This window comes from Ahaetulla prasina, chromosome 1, assembly GCF_028640845.1.
Source record: "Ahaetulla prasina isolate Xishuangbanna chromosome 1, ASM2864084v1, whole genome shotgun sequence".
Lineage (NCBI taxonomy): Eukaryota > Metazoa > Chordata > Lepidosauria > Squamata > Colubridae > Ahaetulla > Ahaetulla prasina.
Window position 1 is genome coordinate 359,993,932 of NC_080539.1, and position 20,140 is coordinate 360,014,071.

At 42.4% G+C, this 20,140-nt stretch overlaps 1 protein-coding gene across 3 annotated transcripts in view; it reads left to right on the plus strand.

Moving 5' to 3' along the window:
* Positions 1–18,239, plus strand: part of SSBP4 (single stranded DNA binding protein 4) — a 67,286-nt gene extending 49,047 nt beyond the window's left edge. Inside the window, exons 8-18 of one of the 3 annotated variants that reach the window (XM_058163276.1) lie at positions 6,237–6,303; positions 7,266–7,333; positions 9,640–9,707; positions 9,856–9,901; positions 10,639–10,674; positions 10,863–10,908; positions 13,501–13,568; positions 13,829–13,907; positions 15,044–15,072; positions 16,288–16,395; positions 16,626–18,239. In XM_058163276.1, the coding sequence (XP_058019259.1) occupies positions 6,237–6,303; positions 7,266–7,333; positions 9,640–9,707; positions 9,856–9,901; positions 10,639–10,674; positions 10,863–10,908; positions 13,501–13,568; positions 13,829–13,907; positions 15,044–15,072; positions 16,288–16,395; positions 16,626–16,655 (645 nt within the window). In that variant the 3' untranslated portion in view covers positions 16,656–18,239. Of the gene's footprint in view, positions 1–6,236; positions 6,304–7,262; positions 7,334–9,639; positions 9,708–9,855; positions 9,902–10,638; positions 10,675–10,862; positions 10,909–13,500; positions 13,569–13,828; positions 13,908–15,043; positions 15,073–16,287; positions 16,396–16,625 lie in introns of all 3 variants that reach the window. The other 2 variants (XM_058163274.1, XR_009152732.1) reach the window with 2 other exon arrangements.
* The last annotated feature ends 1,901 nt before the right edge of the window (positions 18,240–20,140 follow it).

A 20,140-nucleotide genomic window follows, 5' to 3' on the forward strand; every position in this document is an offset into this window, starting at 1 on the left:
ACTGAGTTCAATCAGTGTTGAAGGGGGGGGAGGAGAAAGGAGCTCAGAGTAGAGGTCCCTAATGTGGAGGACATCAAGACTGGATTCTCCTGCTCCTCCTGTTTAGTATTTACATGAAAGAACTACGTCAAATCAACCCCCTGTTGGAATCGGGTATTGATGTTCTCAAGGTCTTGATCCAGTGTCTGGAGTCTGTGTGGCTCTAGATCAGGGGTGTCAAACTCAAGGCCCAGGGGCCGGATCCGGCCCATGGGGTGCTGATAATTAAAACAATATATATAAAAAACCCATTTAAAATCTAAATTTAAAAAATTTAAAAAACCTAATCCAGCCCTGCGCAGACAAATAGATATGTTTTAAGCTCGCGGCGGAAGGTTCGGAGGTCCTGAAGTTGACGAAGTCCTGGGGGGAGTTCGTTCCAGAGGGTGGGAGCCCCCACAGAGAAGGCCCTTCCCCTAGAACACAGCAGCCTGCAATTACTGCAGGTTCAAGCCCGGCCCAAGGTTGACTCAGCCTTCCATCCTTTATAAGATAGGTAAAATGAGGACCCAGATTGTTGGGGGGGCAATAAGTTGACTTTGTAAATATACAAATAGAATGAGACTATTGCCTTATACATTGTAAGCCGCCCTGAGTCTTCGGAGAAGGGCGGGATATAAATGTAAATAAAAAAAAAAACCCCAGTAAGCTATAGGTATTTGACTGGTCAAGGCTGGATACGTTCCACCTTTAGTACTGAATTGCACTTCTCCCTTTGGGATCTTCTTAGACTTGCAGCTCCTGCCTGAGGAGTAGATGGCTCTGACCTGACAGCCTTCACAGAAAGGTCTATCAATCAACTTACCTGCATAATTCTCTGTCTCCCGTTCTCCCTTCTCTCGTCTCATATCTAGATTCCAAGATCTATGCTAGCTTCCTTCTATAATGATCTTCCCAAACTAACACCTTTCCACGTGCCCGTTGATAGCACCAGGTACAGGATGAACCTGCTTATTGTTCTGAAAAGTCAAAAGAAAAATCCAAAACAAATTTTCTATGACCAATAAATGGCCTTAACAATAGGTGCAGGAAAGGTATTATTTGTTATCACAGTAGCATACATTAGTGAAAAAGGTTCTACAAACGACCACTTTTGAAGTTCTTTAGTGCTTTAAAGATCTTCAGAATGATAAGTGAATGGAATGGTAGCCAATATATGAGAGATGAATCAATGAATCAACCAACAAATGAATCAATGGATCAGTGAAAAGTAATGTCTTCTACGTCTGTAACTTTGCAACATTTTAATACATGCAACGGGGAAATAATCATTGAAATTAGCCCTGCCAATACAGGCACACTTCTTAAAACCATCACAAAAGGACTCCATGCTTTGTTTTTTTTCAACCTGACCCTGGCAGTCCTTTTTACCTTTTTATTGGAGTCAAACATACACCCAGGAAGCTATCCCTTCAATTTTGGAAAAAGGTAAAAGCCTTATAGTACCACGTCTAGATTGTACAGTAGATATCATATTTTTTGGAATATAAGACGGTGCATCTTATATATTATATGACGGGTGAAATGTAAAATTAGTTACTACCGGTTCTGGGAGTGTGGCTGGTGAGGGGTAATATGTGATTGGGTGGGCGTGACCAACTTCTTCTTTTTTTTTACTTTTAAAAGCATTTTGGTTGTAAAAAAATTATTTTAAAAGCCTGTGATGATCAGGCAACTCAGCTGGGATCGCCAGAGGAAAAAAAGCTTTTAAAAGGTTCTGACGATCCCAGCTGAGTTGCCTGATCGCCAGAACCTTTTAAAAGCATTTTTTTCTACAACCTCTTCAGCTGGAGAGGTTGTTAAAAAATGCTTTTAAAAGGTTCTGGCGATCAGGCAACTCAGCTGGGATCACCAGAGGAGCCTTTTAAAAGGTTTTTTTTTACAACCTCTTCGGCCAGAGAGGTTTTAGAAAAAATGATTTTAAAGGGTTCTGACGATCCCAGCTGAGCTGCGCGATCATCAGAGGCTTTTTTTTTCTTTTAAAAGCATTTTTTTGGCCGAAGAAAAAATGCTTTTAAAAGAAAAAAAAAACCCTCTGATGATCGCACGGCTCAGCTGGGGCGGGGGGGGAGGGATTTTGCTACCGGTTCTCCGAACCACCCACCGCCATCACTACCAGATCAGGTGATCTGGTCTGAATCAGGACTATATAAGACTATATATAAAGACTATAAGACTCCAAATGTAATTAAAATGTTTTATTTTTGTGCTTTCTTTAGAGAGAATATGTATGATTATCTATGAATAAGAAAATGTACATCTATAATATGTGTATAAGAAAAGAAAAAAGAAAAACTTTTTTCCAAAAAAAAATAAGACGCACCTAACTTTTTTGATGAGGAAAACCAGAAAAAGAAGTCTGCCTCTGGCTCCCAGCAATTTTGCCTCTTTGCAGCAAACAGCCTCCTTTACTTTCATTTTCAGTTTCATTTTCAGCATAGCTTGATTAGCACAAGAAATTGGCTCCCAGCAATTTACCTCCTTGCAGCAAGCAGCAGAGGCCTGTGCAGCAATAGGCAATGGCAATCCCTGCAGCCTAAAACAGCTGAGAGTCAGGACACTGATCCAAAGGACAATCAACTTATGCTAATTAGGCTGTGCTGAAGCTGAAATGGGCTGTTTCTCCTTGCTGCTTGCTGCAAGGAGGTAAATTGCTGGGAGGCAGAGGCCAAAGGTTGGGAGCCAGTGGGTGGGAGGGGTTACATTTGGTGTATAAGACGTACCCAAATTTTCACCCCCTTTTAGGTAGGAAAAGGTGCGACTTATACTCCGAAAAATACAGTAAGTAAGATAGGTCTAACTTTGCAATTGCCTCTTGAGTAATTCTTAAGGTTTGAGGTTTAGTATTTCCTTCTTGTTTTTCTGAAATTTGCTTCATCTTTGCTTCAATATTCTGAGTGCTGCAGTTAGCATTGAGTTGTCGGTGATGCACACTCAAATCCATATGAATAACATCAGTTGCATCACAAGAATTGTAACCGTGAGTTTTCTTGCTGAAGCATGAATTTTGAATTATTTCCCCTATAGGTAAAAGTTTCTGTGAAATGCCAAATTTAGTAGCACTGTCTCTTTGAGTGATCTGCCAATTGTCCTGTTAATTCGTCGGTCTTTCTCATGTAAACTGTCACTTCATTTTTGATCACACAAACCACTCTTCTCAATTTGTAGCCTGAATTTTTTTTGCACAGTACTCATATCAACACTGCATCTCCATAAACAACAAGCATTTAGCAGTGAATATCGATTGGAGGGACTTTGAGCGACATGGTAGCCTAATGGGGATGACATTTACCTCCCATTCGGAACATTGAGAGTTCAATCCTAGGTAGTGGCAAATGTGTCTCTCCTAGGGTACAAAGAGAAAATATCTCCTGCGAATTCCACGTGGCATCAGGAAGGACATCCGCCCAATAAATGCTCAGCCTTGGTTCTACCTCTAATTAAGGGATTACATGGTCATAAAAAGGGAGTTTTATCAGTTGGAGGGATTTCTTCATCAATCAAAAATTTAATCATGGTGTGCATTGATGAGTTGCATCACAGCTTTTTCCCAGCAATCTTGTGATAACTGCAGTGAAAGAACAATATAAGGAACATGTTAGAACTTCTGACAAGTCACTATTACCATACATTGGCAATGTATAACATTGGAGGCATTGCTTTTCATCCAACCTGTATAGGCTGCTCAAAATTTATTTATTTATTTATTTATATTGCCGCCTATTCGCCCATGAGGACTCCAGGTGGCTTACAGAATATAAAACTACATTTAAAACAATAAAAACTAACAAAAAGAATATAGTACAATTATAACATTAATTATAATTAATATAGTACAATATAACAGAATCACCTCCGCCCCAGCAACAGCAGAGCCATTTTAATGGGCTCCATCCCACTCTGGGTTCCCCAGGCCCGCTGGCAGAACCAGATCTTCAGTGCCTTCTGGAAGAGTATTAGAGTGGGGGCCATTCTAATCTCTGGAGAAACAATGTTCCAGAGAGAGGGAGCCACCACGGAGAAGGCCTTTCTTCTGGGTCCCACCAGGTGTATCTCCCTCAGGGATGGGACCCACAGCATTCCCTGCCTCCCTGCTCTGATGGGTCAGGTGTATGTGACCGGCAAGAGACGATCCCTCAGATAAAATTGTTCATGGTTTGGTCACCAACCTGCACTTGGGGACCAGATTTGTTCCCAGTTACTAAATTTTACAGCCATTGGAGCTTATGGACAGAGTCCAAAACTGGTCCCAGTTAAAGTACATTGCTGATAAATAAGCAACATAGAATAGAATAGAATAGAATAGAATAGAATAGAATAGAATAGAATAGAATAGAATAGAATTTTATTGGCCAAGTGTGATTGGACACACAAGGAATTTGTCTTGGTGCATATGCTTTCAGTGTACATAAAAGAAAAGATACGTTCATCAAGGTACAACATTTACAACACAATTGATGGTCAGTATATTTATTTATTTATTTATTTAGATTTTTATACTGCCCTTCTCCCGAAGGACTCAGAGCGGTTTACAGCCAGATAAAACAGAACAACAGAATAAATACAAGATAAAATAATATTTTAAAAACTTATTAAATTTGGCCCAGATTAAAATATATTTAAAACAGTAAAACCCACTAAAAAATAGAAACCGAATAAAATCTAAAATTCTATGCCAGTCCTGCGCGAATAAACAAATATGTCTTCAGCTCGCGGCAAAAGGTTCGAAGGTCAGGAAGTTGGCAAAGTCCTGGGGGAAGTTCATTTCAGAGGGTGAGAGCCCCCACAGAGAAGGCCCTTCCCCTGGGGGCCGCCAGCTGACACTGCTTGGCGGACGGCCCCCTAAGGAGTCCCTCTCTGTGAGAGCACACGGGTCGGTGGGAGGCAATCGGTAGCAGTAGGCGGTCCCTTAAATAACCCGGCCCTAAGCCATGAAGCGCTTTAAAGGTAGTAACCAACACCTTGAAGTGCACCCGAAAGACCACAGGTAGCCAGTGCAGCCTGCGCAGGAGTGGTGTCACATGGGAGCCATGAGCGGCTCCCTCTATCACCCACGCAGCTGCATTCTGAACCAATTGATATTATATCAATATAAATCATAAGGATAATATCATCATCATCACCACCATCATTTTAGCCGTTCTGTATCCACTTGCAGGATAAAAGCCTCTTCTGCATGTTTCCAAACAATACGGTCCTGCGTTATCGTGTGCCAGTTGGGCCCGCAATACTTGCTGATGTCATCCATCCATCTTGTTTTAGGTCTCTTTCGTGGATGCTTTTTATCAAGTGGGTGCCAAGGTTCCAAGTAATAGATCCCCAAAAGAAGAACTTTGAGGCAGGCTCTGGGTTCCCGCCGGTTTTCCACCCAATTAAAAGTAAAACTTTACTACTCCCCCCGTCACCAGTCACATGGCCCAATCAGCATACAGTCCACTTACTGGCCTCTTCTATCTACTCTGCTCAAACACCTGCAGAAATGTCCTTGACTCCCAGGGGAAAGAAATTTATTTTGGCTACAACAGCCCCAACTATCTCTACACCACCCTCCCTTGCCCCTTAGCTCTAGGCTGTGTCATCCCTAAAGCCAGGCAGGGACAAAACCTTAGAAGAAAGCTATGAAAAAGAAAATGGCTCCAGTTAGGCTCACTTCAGGGTTGACAGTGGGATCCATTCTATGACTGCCTTGGTCCACCTGCCCCCAGTTCTTCTTGCTGTGCAACCAGCCCATTTCCATTTCAGTTCTTTTACTCTCTTGATGATATAGGTAGTTTACTTTCGTTTGTTCTGTAATCCATATGCAGGTCTTTCTATCTTGTCTTGTGATGCCGAGCATGTATCTTTCCCATGGGTCTTTGCGTCAATGGTAGCTTTTGTATCAATTGTGAGGTTAGTGTCCATGTTTTACTGGCATACGTTAGAACAAGTAGCACACATTGATCAAAAACTTTTCTCTTCAGGCATAGAGGGAGGGAATTCTTGAAAATTACGCTTAGCTTGCCAAATGCCTGCCAGTCACATTTAACACTCCATTCAATTTCCTTTATTGCATCACCTCCACTGAGATGCATTGGCCAAGGTATATGTAGTTGTTTACCGTGTCTAGTTCTTCTCTAGATATATTTTCTTTCTTTCTTTGGTGAATAAGCATCATAATCTACCTGATTTAAAAAACATGGATTTTTCCCCCCCTACAGCCATCTATGGGTGTGTCTGGCCAACCTCTGATGCCCAGTGCAATGGATCCGGCCATCCGATCACAAGGTGAGCGGTGAGTTAAAATGGGATGAGTGGATAGTTACAGTGACATGAGACTATGGTGCAAGCAGGGAAATGAGATTAATGGTGGATCTCTTTAGAAGATCCTTCCATTTCATAAATAAATGACATAAATATGCATTCATAAATAAATCAGTAAATGTCAAAGTACCTTGCTTAGAAATTATTTGCATTAAAAAACCGCAAAGCACTTCTGAAATATTTCTGAATTTTTCACACCCTTGCCTATATTTCTTTCAGTGCAGTATGTAGTCACGTTTGGTAAAGCTAATACAAATGCTATAAACTTCTGAAGTTGTTTCTTTTGCTTCGTTTAACTCAGTGGTAGTCAAACTGGACCCTACCGCCCACTAGTGGGCATTCCAGCTTTCATGGTGGGCGGTAGGGTATTTTGTCCAATATTGAAGCACTTTCCTTTTTTTTTAATTTAATTGATTTTTTAAAAAATTTTCATAGCATTATTTAAAAACATTTTCATTAGGTTTTCATAAAATTCCCTGTGACAATTTAAATTTTTGAAAATATACTATTTGTTTTGCCCGCGCATAAGTTTAGTTTGCGTTACATAAGTGAAACTAAATGGCGCTATGGTGCGACCACAAACAAGCCTCGTCCCAGAACAGCTCGCGCATCTCCCCCTACCCCTACCCACCTCAACCCCAATCCACGATGCGCGAGAGGCATGCGCAGACAACAATACACGGCGCATTACTGTGGAACCGGTGGGCAGTTAGAAAATTTTACTACTAACAGAGATACAAAAGTGGGCGGTAGGTATAAAAAGGTTGAATACCCCTGGTTTGACTACTTGAATGTGGTGATTTTTTGGTTATTGCCTCTTCTTTGAGGCTTCAGACACATTAGAGACTTTGATTCTACAGTTGCATCTTAAATATGTTTGATCTCCCAATTCTCCCCTCTTTTCCCATTCCTTTTGCCACCAGTAGGGCATCCTAACCTGGGCCCGATGCAGCGCATGACCCCACCACGTGGTATGACAGGAATGGCTCCACAGGTGAGCTCCCGAAAATGGATAGATTTTGAAACAAGTTAGTGGATCTGGAAGTATTGTTTGATACGAGATTGTGATGGGGGCCTTTTTGTGTGTGTGTATGCGCATGCGTGCCAATCTGAATGCAAAAGATGGTCTAGAACAGCAGTCACAAACTGGTGGTCCGTGGACCACTGGTGGTTCGCGAGAAAATTTTGGTGGTACGCAGAAAAATTATTTGCATTTTTAATATTGCACTAAATCAGGGGTCCTCAAACTACGGCCCCTGGGACGGATACATGCAATGAACATTTGTGTTGCTGCAGAGAGTCTCTCCCTTTGGGGTCTTCTTGTGTGGATCAGAGGGGGGGGAATTCTGACTTGGGGTCTGCTTTGGCCTCCTGGTGTGGGGCTTTGGGTGAAGGCTGGAGGAAAGAGCCACTAGTGGAAAAGAAGGGCCTTGTTCCAGTGGGACTGTATCATGGCCTGGAACTGGCTGACCATCTCAGCCTGCTGAGCCTCCAGGCACTGGTACTTAGCCTTGCATTCCCGCAGGTCTTCCCTTTGCTTGGAAAGCCTATGCTCCTAGTCCTCAGTGAGGTGCTCCTGCTGAGCCTCCTTTTCGGTCAGATCCAATTTGAACTGAGTTGTTTTGCCAACTCTTTCTCGTGGTGGCTGCTTAGCTCCAGCAACTGCTTCCTGCTGGGGCCCTAAAGAGTCCGGGCGGACAGGCGAGGAGTTGGCCACACCCACCCAGTCACATGACCACCTAGCCACGCCTACCCAGCTGGTCATTAGGCAGATCATATTAGTGGTCCGTGGGATTTAAAATAATGAATTTAGTGGTCCCTGAGGTCTGAAAGGTTGGTGACCCCTGCTCTAGAAACTCAGGGAGTTTTCCAACTGCTTGAAGCTCACAATTTAATTTGCCTATTCCTTAAAACTGATGCACTTTGTTTTCATTCAGTTGGAATAAAGAAAGGTTCAATGATGAATCTGGTAAGCACCCTATGTAACCCTGGACTCCATCCTGGGTTGTTTAAAGTATATAACTAAAAAATAAAACTAGCGTTAAATATTTCTAATCTGCCATTTCCCCTTTTGATTATTTATATTAAACCTGTATGCTGCTTCCTATTAAAATTTGCATGGTGACTCACAGTAAGTGAACAGGCCTGATTCGGTAGTATAAAATATGAAGAAAACGTGAAAGCAGGTTCTGAAAAATCCATGTGGAAACAGTAACCAAAATACAGGCAATCCTCGACTTACAACCATTCATTTAGCAACCTTTCAAAGTTACAACAGCATTGAAGAAAGGGACTTGCAACCAGTCCTTACACTAACCATTGCAACATCTCCATTGTCATGTGATCAAAATTTGAGCAGTTGGCAATTGGCGCATATTTACAACAATTGAAGTGTCCTGCCTATCCCGGAGTCCTACAATCACCATTTGCAACCTTCCCAGCTGGCTTCCAACTACCAAAGTCAATGAGGGAAGCCAGATTCACTTTAACAGCTGCCTGGTTCACTTAACAACGGCAGTGGTTTGCTTAAAGAATCACAGCAAAAAAATCAGATGTCACTCGCTTAACAACCCACCTTTCTTACTAGTGGAAATTCTGGTCCCAGTTGTGGTCATAAATTGAGGACTACCTTTATACTTTTTTAAAAATAGTGACAGCTAAGTTATTGTTTGAACTAGAGGAACAAAATGCTTTGCCCTTAATAGTGACGTGGAGTTTCTTATCAGTGGTAGCCGTAATGGTAATAATACAAAGATCCTGACCTCTGTACTAAATAGATAAAACACGTTGGGTAAAATTGGTGCTATATGTGTGGCAGAAAGTGGACTCTGGGTGTGTTTTTCCAAATGTAAGTGAGGTTGAATTTGTATAGTTTTAGAAGAGCTGTGTGTTTGTGTGTACATACACATACAGTATATATAGTAGATAATGTATCTTTTTGTGTGCCTATACACACTCTATACTGTGTAATATGCATGTACACATATGGCATATATACATAGAATTAAATAGTATATTTTGGATGTTCAGTAGTAGTAAATAAATAGACAGGGGAATTGTATCTCTTTGAGGCAAGGAGAGGCAAGGCACCCTAACTCTAACACTTGATGTGAGTGACATCAAATTGGCCATGACCACCCAGTCACATGACCACCAAGCAAACCACGCCCACAGAACCGGTAGTAAAAAAATTTGAAACCCACCATTTCTATAGGTGAGGAATAACTGGGATGGGAATCAAATATTCTTGATTGGTTTCTCTTCCTTCCTGTAATCCTTTCCTGCTTTTTCTTCGTCCAGAATTATGGTGGTGGCATAAGACCTCCTCCAGGGTCCCTGGTTTGCCCTGGTATGCCCACAATGAACATGTAAGTGTCTGCATTAATTTCTCTTGGGAAGGGGTAGCCAAAGGACATCAGGGAGAGTGTGTTTTCAGCAGAACACAAACATCATCATCCCTTCCCAGGAACTCTTCCAAATGTTTGAGAGGTCAGCCTTGTACATTTTTCTCCGCAGAGCTCCGGGTGTTCGAGGATCCTGGCCAAATATAAACACAAACTCGGTATGTTTGGTTTATTTTTTTTTTATTTAAATAAAACTTTCTCTACAATTCAGAAAGTCGCAGTGGCTGCATTCACACAACAGACTTCAAGCAGGCGAAAAACTTAGTGGCTTCACTTAACACAACATGTTGCTTATGTTTGGTCAAAGTTTTTGTGTCTCGGTTTGTGGTACACACCAGGGCTGGTATTCACTTGACTTCGCCACTGGTTCGCAAATTTTAAGCCGCACAGGGCCTTCTGCGCATGCGCAGAGGGTCAAAAACTTGCATTAATGGGATGTGATGATGTCTGGATGGGCGGATGGAGCCTCCCGTAGCCACCACTACCAGTTCGCCCAAACTGGATAGAACCGGCTGAATACCACCACTGGTACACATTCAACCAGTTTATTTACTTTGTAATTCAGGAAATTGAGAGTCTCCCCAAATGGGTTAATTCGGTAACCAGGTTAAGCAGCCCTACTAAATGCAGCCAATGCCTGATATATTCTGCTTCCTAGATAAGATCTTTTCAACATTTATATTATATTGTGTTCTACTAATCTAGCTGAAATATTAATATATATATTGCTAGTCCATGTGTGATATGCCATACGCTAAATCAGGGGTCTCCAACCTTGGCCACTTTTAAGCTTGGAGGACTTCAACTCCCAGAATCCCCCAGCCAGCTTTGTGCTAAATAAATAAATCTGCTCCCCAGCTGATGATTTTTGCCCTCTCGCTTCTATCCTGTTTAGGTATCCTATTCCTCATCCTCTCCTGGGAGCTATGGGGTAAGTGGCTGAAGAGGTGTGAAAAGATGTGGGGTGGACTTCCTAGGCAAATTTTGAACTCCAGCCCTGAAAAAAGCCAGATGAATGTAATCAATCTGCTTGCAAGACATGGTTGATAATGTTGATGAGTATGACTCCTCCATAAGGCAAACCCCAGGATCATGAACATTATTTCTCTCTCCTCACAGGGAGGCGGAGGCCCCCCTGGCACCCCTCTCATGCCAAGCCCTGGAGGTAAGTATCCTGTGAATGAAGGTAAATACACATGTCCCGGGATAATGTTGGAGGATCCAATACAAGTCAGTCAGCAAGAATAAAGGTTTATTCTTCCAAGCTTTCGGGCTTTCATCAGAGAGAGAAGTTCCCCGATGATGAGTTCCAGAATGAGTCCAAAAGCTTGGAAAAATAAACCTTTGAACCCAGTGACTGACTGGGATTGGATCCTTGTAAGTATCCTAGATTCTATTTTGGAAGGAAATTATTTCCGAATGCCTCACTTTTCTGTCACAATACCTCAGAAAGTCGTACCTATCCTGGTGTCTTTCAGATGTTTGAGTTTCAATACTTATAGAGTCGCTAGCCAACTTTTTCTTTTTCTTTATTTATTTAATAAGAACAGAGAGAGGAGAAAAGAAAATAATAACAAAAAAGGGGAACAAGGTAGTACTTGATTTACAACCACTCATTCAGCGACTGTTCAAAATTGGAACAGCTGTGAATGAGGGGAACTTAACAATCAGTCCCCCAAGGTGATCACAATCATGTCATCACAATCCAGGCAATTAATTACAGTTAATGTTGTAATGAGCCACAATCGCATGATCACCATTTGCAACCTTCCCTTGCCAGCTTTCAAGCAGAAAGCTGGTGCAAGTGTCCCTTGTAAGTAGATCCCACTGCTTATTCTTCTGAGGGATTCTGCTGTGGAGTATGAGACTCCACAGATATCTGTCTAGCATCCCCTGCCTCCCTGCCCATAGGACCCCTCCTCCACATTCCATACGGTAGTGTGAATTCACCTACATTAACCCCTAACTACCCAGGATCCCAGCCCATCTGCCTGCACTCTCCAGTGCCCACCCATTGGTTTGCTTATGCTGTCGTAGGGTCTAGTGGTTAAAGCACCAGACTAGAAATCCAGACCCTTCTAGTCCCACCTTAGGCATGAAAACCAACTGGTGACTTTGGGCCAGTCACTGTCTCTCAGTCCAATCCACTTTACAGGGTTGTTGTGAGGAAAATAGGTGTATTAGCTATGTTTGCCACCTTGAGTTATTTATAGGAAGGAAGGGAGGGAGGGAGGGAGGGAAAAAAGAAAGAGAGAGAGAGAGAGAGAAAGAAAGAAAGAAAGAAAGAAAGAAAGAAAGAAAGAAAGAAAGAAAGAAGAAAGAAAATCTTCCAAAACACTGTTTTAAATTAATTTTGAAGACTGGATTACCTCATTGGATAAATGTAATCAGGGGCTCAGCCAACATGAAAATTGGAGATTTAGAATAAAAACAATAGGTACATCAATTGAGATGGGGAGGTTACTGCCAGGTTTGATAGGCTTCCTCCTGTTATTTTTTTACTTGTAATTTAGAGAAACCAAGTATACTGTGTGAATGTAGCCATTGGGTCTTATCTGGGTTAGGCATGTTGTGGAACCATAGCCATTGAAAAAGAGTTCAGAGAAGTTCCGGTCGGGTGGAGAAAACCTATCTATCTAAAGACACACACAGCCCAGCTAAAAATAAAAGTGTCTAATCAAGGATGTTGTATAGGAATGCCTCAGCTTTGCAATACCTTCTGGTACTTGAAATTCTTTTCCTTGAGCACTAGGCTCTGCTTAACCTTAGTTTAGCTCAATGTTTCTCAGCCTTGCTAATTTTAAAACGTAACAACTTCAACTCTGAGAATTCCCCAGGCAGCCATGGTAAGCCTGGACAGGGGGTTGGACTAGAAGACCTCCAAGGTCCCTTCCAACTCTGATATATTATTATTATTATTATTATTATTATTATTATTATTATTATTATTATTATTATTATTATTATTATTATTATTATTATTAACCTTGAGCTAAATCAAGGTTAAGCAGACCCTAGTCTAGTTGATATGCTAGACCTATGATGGCAACCTATGGCATATGTGCCACAGATAGAGCGTGTAGCCATATCAGTGGGCACGTGAGCTCAGTTCTCTAGAAGACTCTGGAGGCTGGGGACAGCAAAAAAACATTACTTCCGGTCGAACCAGAAGTTGGCAAACGGGCCGTTTCTGGCCTCCGGGGGGTGGGAAAGGCCATTTTTGCCCTCCCCAGACTCATAGAGAGGCTCTGGAGCCAGGTGAGAGAAAAATGGGCCTACCAGGCCATCATGTGCCAGGAGCAGGGGTCGCATGCGCGGGGGCAGGGCGCATAGAATGGTACGTGTGGGCGCATAGAATGGTACGTGTGGGTACATGTGTGTGCGCTGCCCTCTCCTGGCATGTATGACAAAAAGGTTAGCCATCACTGTTCTAGACTGTAACCATTCTACAGATTAACCTACATACGAAGCTAAAGCTCTCCTCCAATGCATAATATAGTTTAGCGTATTGTAGATTGAAGAGGCATCTCTGGCTAAATTTTGGAATGGAGCTCTGGACTAGACAGACTTTTGACCTCATTCAGCCAGATTTTAAACCCCAGGGATGAAGCCTCCATTTACTTGAGGCAGCATATCTCTGAATACCATCCAACTTCATGTCCTACTGATGGACTTCCTTGAGATTTCTAGATGTTCACTGTAGGAAAAAAAGACCACCTTGGTAACTTTTTCTTGCAATGTCCTGTCCTTGTTTCAGACTCCACCAACTCTAGTGAAAATATGTACATGATGAACTCTGTTGGCCCTCCACCAAGCCGCCCTGGGGTAAGTGCCTTCTTCCTGCTTGCTCCCTGTTGCTTGGTGATATTCTATGACTTATTTCGTATTTCACCATGAGTGAGTTGGGCGGCCATATACATTTTCTAAATAAATAAATACACACACACACACAAAACACACACACACATACATACAAACATACAAACATGAAGGAGAAAACAGTCATGCTTCTCCACCTGGAATCTGCCCTTCCTCATTATTTCTGTATTTCTCTTCTTTTCACGTTCTCTGTGCATAATGTTTAGTTCTCCATGGGGCCAAGTCCAGAAGGTCCAATGACTGGAATGAGTGCCATGGAGCCCCATCATATGAATGGATCGTTAGGTAAGTATGGATCTTCCTGCAGGGCTGGCCATGGACAATAAAAATACATAAATAAGTACAATCCAATACATTCTCAATGTCCTCTGCATGCTAAAAGAGGTCAAATCCAGTTGAGTATGATTTCAGGTGATTTTAGGGCACATCCATAAAATACTTACATTACTTATGTCTATTTAGAAATGTTTTGTCATTGGTTTCCTCCAAGATGTTTTTAACTTCCCAGTCTAACCTCTAGATGTGAAATCTTCTGATGGTCTATTCAAGTCCTGATCAGCTCCAAGCTTGCTTAGCTTTTTGAGTTCTGTCAAGATCAGCTAGCTTCTGACTGGAGCAGGAGTGCAAACCATTAGACGCCAGAACGTTAACTCTGAGTATCCTCTAGCTTTAATTTTGGCAGAGAAAGATGAGGAACAACTGCCATGCTTCAGTATTGGGGAATTGGTGTTCCTACACACATATGTCCATTTATCTCTTGGTTACCTAACAGGGATGTTATACAATTGAGATTCCTGAGCTTGAAATCAGATACAGATGTCCTTGACTTAGTACCATTCATTCAACAACCATTCAAAGCTAAAAATGCCGCGAAATGAATGGTTTCATCTAGAAACACAGCTTGGTTTCTAGATGAAACTTATATAAGAATGTAACTACTCTAGATAGGACTAGAAATATGTTGGACTAGCCATCTGAATTCAGGAGCAATAGCTTCCTTCATTCAAAGTTGTCCTGAGGCAGGCTGACTTTTTACAGAGTTTTTAGTTGTTTCGGTGAAAGCTCTGTGAAATGACATGATTGCAGTTATTCTTGAAGGTTTGTGGAAATAAAACTTTGATTGTGTGAAAGAGACCACATAGCCAGAACGAAGAATTGAACATTAACATCCCATTCAAAGGGATGAGGAAAGAAATAGGTTTTATAAGACTTTCTTAAAAACTGATAGTGATGGCAGCTGATATTCTATACCTCTATAAAGTCCATTGGCAGAAAAGTTTTTACTGGTAAGAATTCCTATGGATTAAGTGGAGATTCCTAAGACTTTGGCTGCCACCGAATCTGTGCTTTCCACAAAAGTCTTTCTACCTGGTAGAGACCACCTAAGGGCTGGGGTTTAACTGCCTTCATTCTCATTGCAGGTCCAGGTGAAATAGATGGGATGCCCAAGGTAAGGGTTTGCATCATAGTGTCCTCTTCCAGAGGGCGAGCTGGAGTTCCACAGGCCCTGGGGACCAAGGGATTAGGAGGGGATCAGGAAAGATTATATGGCTTTAAAGGAGAGCATGATATCTACTCGGTGGGGCCCTCTCAATGTAGAATATCTTTAGAAATAAAGAGAGTCAATTGACCTCCCCTATAATTAATATAATATAATATAATATAACAACAGAGTTGGAAGGGACCTTGGAGGCCTTCTAGTCCAACCCCCTGCCCAGGCAGGAAACCCTACACCATCTCAGTCAGATGGTTATCCAACATTTTCTTAAAAATTTCCAGTGTTGGAGCATTCACAACTTCTGCAGACAAGTCATTCCACTTATTAATTGTTATTAACTTATAAAATTAGTTTGTAGGAATGGTATTTGGGAGGGAACCAGGGTCTTTCTGGGGCTGACTCTTATCACGTAGTCCTTAATTTACAACCAGTCACTTAGCAACTGTTTGAAGTTATGACTGAGCCAAAAAAGAGGACTTCTGATCCAAATTCAAAGTTTATTTATGTATTACATTTAGAGACAATCCGTTATTCTCTGGGTGACTCTGGAAGTTCCAGTGGTTAGGTCTCCCTGAACATGATTGAATTTTGGGCTCTTAGCAATACTGCAAATGGCTGCATTTACAGCCATTCGCAGCATCAGAGGATCACATGACTGTATTTTATGACAGTTTTACCAAAAACCGCTGCTTCTAATTTTCAGCAAAACTTCTCCCCTAGCAAACCATTGGTTCGCTTAACAACCAAGGATTTGCTTATTGACGGCCACCAAAAAGGTTGTAAAATTGGTTTGGTCATGTTCTCGGCCTGTTTTGCAGCCGTTATGACATTCAGTCACACTGGGCAGACTCCATTACGCTCGTATGTCAAGGACTACTTGTAGTTAAGCAGGTTATTTGTGTGTGAGAAAATCCCTACAACAATGTTGTTTCCCCATAATCTAATTAAACTGATTGTGCAAATAGAATCTTAAGAACTTTATAAGGTCGAGAAACTGGCTTTAAAAAAAAAAAAAAACAGCCAACCTTTTCCAAATGATGCCTTTTTTAACAATGCTATCTATAGCTCTGTGTTGTAACCATGGTTCATATTAGGCTATGTTCTAATCATGGTTCAGATGTGAATTGCCTGGTTTTTTCTCTCTCTCTCTTATTTCTGATTCCCAAGAATTCCCCGGGTAGCATGGCCAGCATAGCTAACCCACCGGGCACCCCACGTGACGACAGCAGCAGTGAGATGGGCAGCAGCTTCATAAACCCCTTCCAAAGCGAGAGCGTAAGGGCCTGCGTGGAGCGGCGGCCGCGGAGGGGGCGGGGATCTCGGGGGGCACGCGGGGGGCGGGGCACCCTGTGGCAGGGTCGGACTGGCCTGTCAGTACCAACAGCTAACAGTGCCATCTCATGCTGGAAGCAGCAGCTGTCAGAGGTGTGAAGAGGGGGCCGGTGCCCCCCCTCCATGATGGACCCTTCCTCTAATGCTGTGGTGTCTCCCATCTGTCTCCCCAGTATTCGCCCAGCATGACTATGAGCGTGTGACCCGGCCCGGATGCCCAGTCCCAGAGGAGCCAGACTGATGCCCCCCCCAGGGGTCTTAATCCCCCTGTATTTAATAACAGCTTCCCTTGATTGCTAGTCTCAGCCCCCCTGCCCCCAGTCTGGACTTTTGATCCCCGCCCAGGTCACCACCTGCCCTCTTACTGGTACTCAATAAACTGTAGTGACGTGAGAATTGTCACTAATCACGTGGGACAGCCGAAGGTTTGATATGCTGCACAAGTGGACAGTTGTGAAAAGCAGGGAGATGCACCCTCTCCTGCTGGACTGCAGCATCCCTTAGCCCGAGGGGTTTGTGATGATCCATTGGACATTGGGACTATCGTCTACTGTGCGTCTTGGGACTTTTAAAATTCTGCATTGTAGCAGGAACGGTTGAGCTGTTTTGGAAAGCTTCATTTTGGTCTCTGTTCTTTAAAACCTGGTGGTAACAGTTGGTGGGGGAGGGGGAAAGCATGTGCATCAGGAAACATGGATAAGACTCTTCCAGAGTTTTGAAGTTCAGCAGGAGGGCTGGAGGAAGACACAAATCCCCTTTTGGTGAGCTTGGGAGGTGAATGGAAAAGACGTGGTGGTGGGTGAAAATTGGCTGCCACGAGCTGGTTGAATTAATTTTGGAGGTGTGTGGACTTGACTGGCAATGCAAAAGTTTTTGAGGAATGGGCAGACTCGCTTCTCTCATGTCTGCAGCCAGCTTTGGTTTCCTGCCTAGGTTCACTGGGCTAGAAAAAAATATATAGCAAAATTGTTTCCTAATTGCACAGACTTCCATGGAAGTATTCTCGATTCTGCCCATATCGGTTGGCAGAGACTGTGTGATACCAGATGCTATGGGGAGGTGGGGTGGGTGGGGAAGATACCCTAATATTGAACTCAAGGTGAATTTGAGCTTGGTTCCTGATGAACTTCACAGAAATTTCCATGTTGTTTTCTTGGCAATAGCATGGAGGTATTTTGCCATTGCATTCTTCTGGGATGTATTTTCAGCTTCCTACAGCCTTGGGATTTCCTAATGGTCTCCCATTCTGGTATTAACCAGACTAAAATCTGCACAGCTTCCAAGCCTAGACAAGGTCTACTAGTTGCTATGCAAAGACACAAATTACGATAGCAGTTAGTGTTTTTCCCTGCATCATGTTTTTAGCCTTTTTCATTTTTCTCTTTCAACTAGGGTGTTTTGAACACCTCTGGCATGCCTTTTCTGTCACCTCTGCCAGCAGTAACTGAAAAAGAAACTTAGCTGTAAGATAACTTTATGGCAGAAGTACACATTAGAGCAGAGGTCTTCAAACTTGGCAGCTTTAAGACTTGTGGACTTCAACTTCTAGAATTCTGGGAGTTGAAGTCCACAAGTCTTAAAGCTGCCAAGTTTGAAGACCTCTGCATTAGAGATTTCCCGTTCTGTCTTCCATCCCTTTCAGCTAAGAAGGTAAAGGGGAAACACTGTGAATGGCTTGTAAAAAAAAGGCTACACCTCCATCTCTTCCCAATACTAACAATATAAAAATACACCTTTGACTGTCTCTTCAAACGTCAGTCCTCCGTCTGTCAGCTTTCAGATACTTCCTATTACAATTCCTGCCAACTATAGCCAGCAGCTTTGGGTGTCGGGAGCTGAAAGCCCTCCTGTGAAGAAGGGCATCAACTCAAAAGAACCCTATTGTTATTTATGTGTCAGTGAATACAGTACTTTGGAAGAGATCTAATCATTTGGCCTATTCTCACACCCGTTTTCAAAGGAACACAACCTTTGTGCATCCTCTGATATGGATGGAGATGGTTTGGCCCTTGAAAGGGACTGAACACGGCTATCCTTTGAGATTTATATTGTGAAAGTGGCAACAGTGTGAAAGTGATTGGCCTTTGCCATCTGGAGGGTTGACTTCCCAGTCTAGTGTATGGTTTTGGAATGTCCTGAAGGTCTCACAGACACATGCTAAGCAGGCCTAACCTACTTACCTTTTTTCTTCTTCTAAGAACCAGCTGTACAAATCACAACCCAAGCATGGGTGATTTGCTTGTTTGGTGTAGGCAGTCACCATAGCTGGACAGTTTCTGAGCTCAAGCCAAGGGGAGCCCACCTCCTCCTTCCATTATCAGAGAACTCTTCCAGCAGAAAGTTTACTCAAATATGTAACCAGTTTCTCTTCTTGGGTCTTAAATTCATTCAAGCTACAGAGGTCTTGACTTTCAGTGGTACTTCAAGAGTGCCATCATATTTTCGCTTTCCCCCTTTGTTCTTTTCCCCTCAAGGCTTAACACACCCAACCGCTTCAGTCTCTTCTCATAGGTCTAAAATTCCAACTAGGCCTTGAGCAGGCAAGATCAAGAAACAGGAAGACTAAAACTATACTTTATTGAATAGGCTACAGTAACAGAATCTTGCAAGTCTGCCCATATTTTTCCTTCCATCCTTCTTATATCAAGAGGAGCCAGTCTGAATCTTTTTCTAATGCTTTCCCACCTACCTGGGCTTAATGCATGCTTCAGCATTTGTGGTTGTTCTGTGGGCTACTTCAGTGTCTTCACCAAGGTCATCTCCGTTGTCCCTACGGTTCCTGACCCAATGGTCCTTTCCCCTACTTTCTTTGAATTCATTCTGGTTTGTTTCTTAAAATGTGGCATCCAGAACCAGACTGAAACAATGACATTATCTTTATTATTGTCATCCCTATCATCTCTGCAAGCTGAGATGCCGGAGGGCCTAACTTTTCCAGAAAATACTGGAATTTTAGATCTCGGCTTTGAGATCAGCCAAAAAAGAACTGAGTCATTCTGTTTTGCTTGGTTAGATATGAGTGGTCATTACAATTCATAGGCATTCAAAGGGAGAAAGTGAAAAACATAGTTCTACAGTACTTTCGTGACACGAATTTTGCCCCTTAGTATTTCATGTTCCTATATATTTTGGTATTGTGATTAGGCATGGTTGCCTGTATTATTATCCACTAAAATAATCAGCATAATCTTGGGTTAGATTTGAAGTCTGAGAGACATGCTGGAAGAGGTCACGTACAAAAATGGGAACAAAAGCTATTTCCCCTTAATTTACCTTAGATTCAAACCATGTCCCTGATAAATACCCACTCCAGGCATACTAAAACTTAAAATTAAAGAACAGCTTTTACAGGGGCGTTGAATGAAGTTGCAGATTATGCATTCCCTGATTTAGATCTGCTAGTTCTAGATTTTCTGAAAAGAAAATGCTAGTTCTGGATTTTTTCCCCATCAGCTCTTTTAAATGCCATTCTTCACCATCTGCTTTTTTATAGCTCATCAGCCCTTGTTCCTCTTACATGGGCTATTGCTATATACTATAATAATAATAATAATTTTAAAAAAAACAGGCACTAAGCTCGCTTCATTTATGTGAGAACAGCTCTGGCCACAGAGATGCAAGTATATGAGAGCCAGATTTAGAATGGGTTTACCTCTCTGAGGCCATTCCTATTTCAGGAAGATCCCCT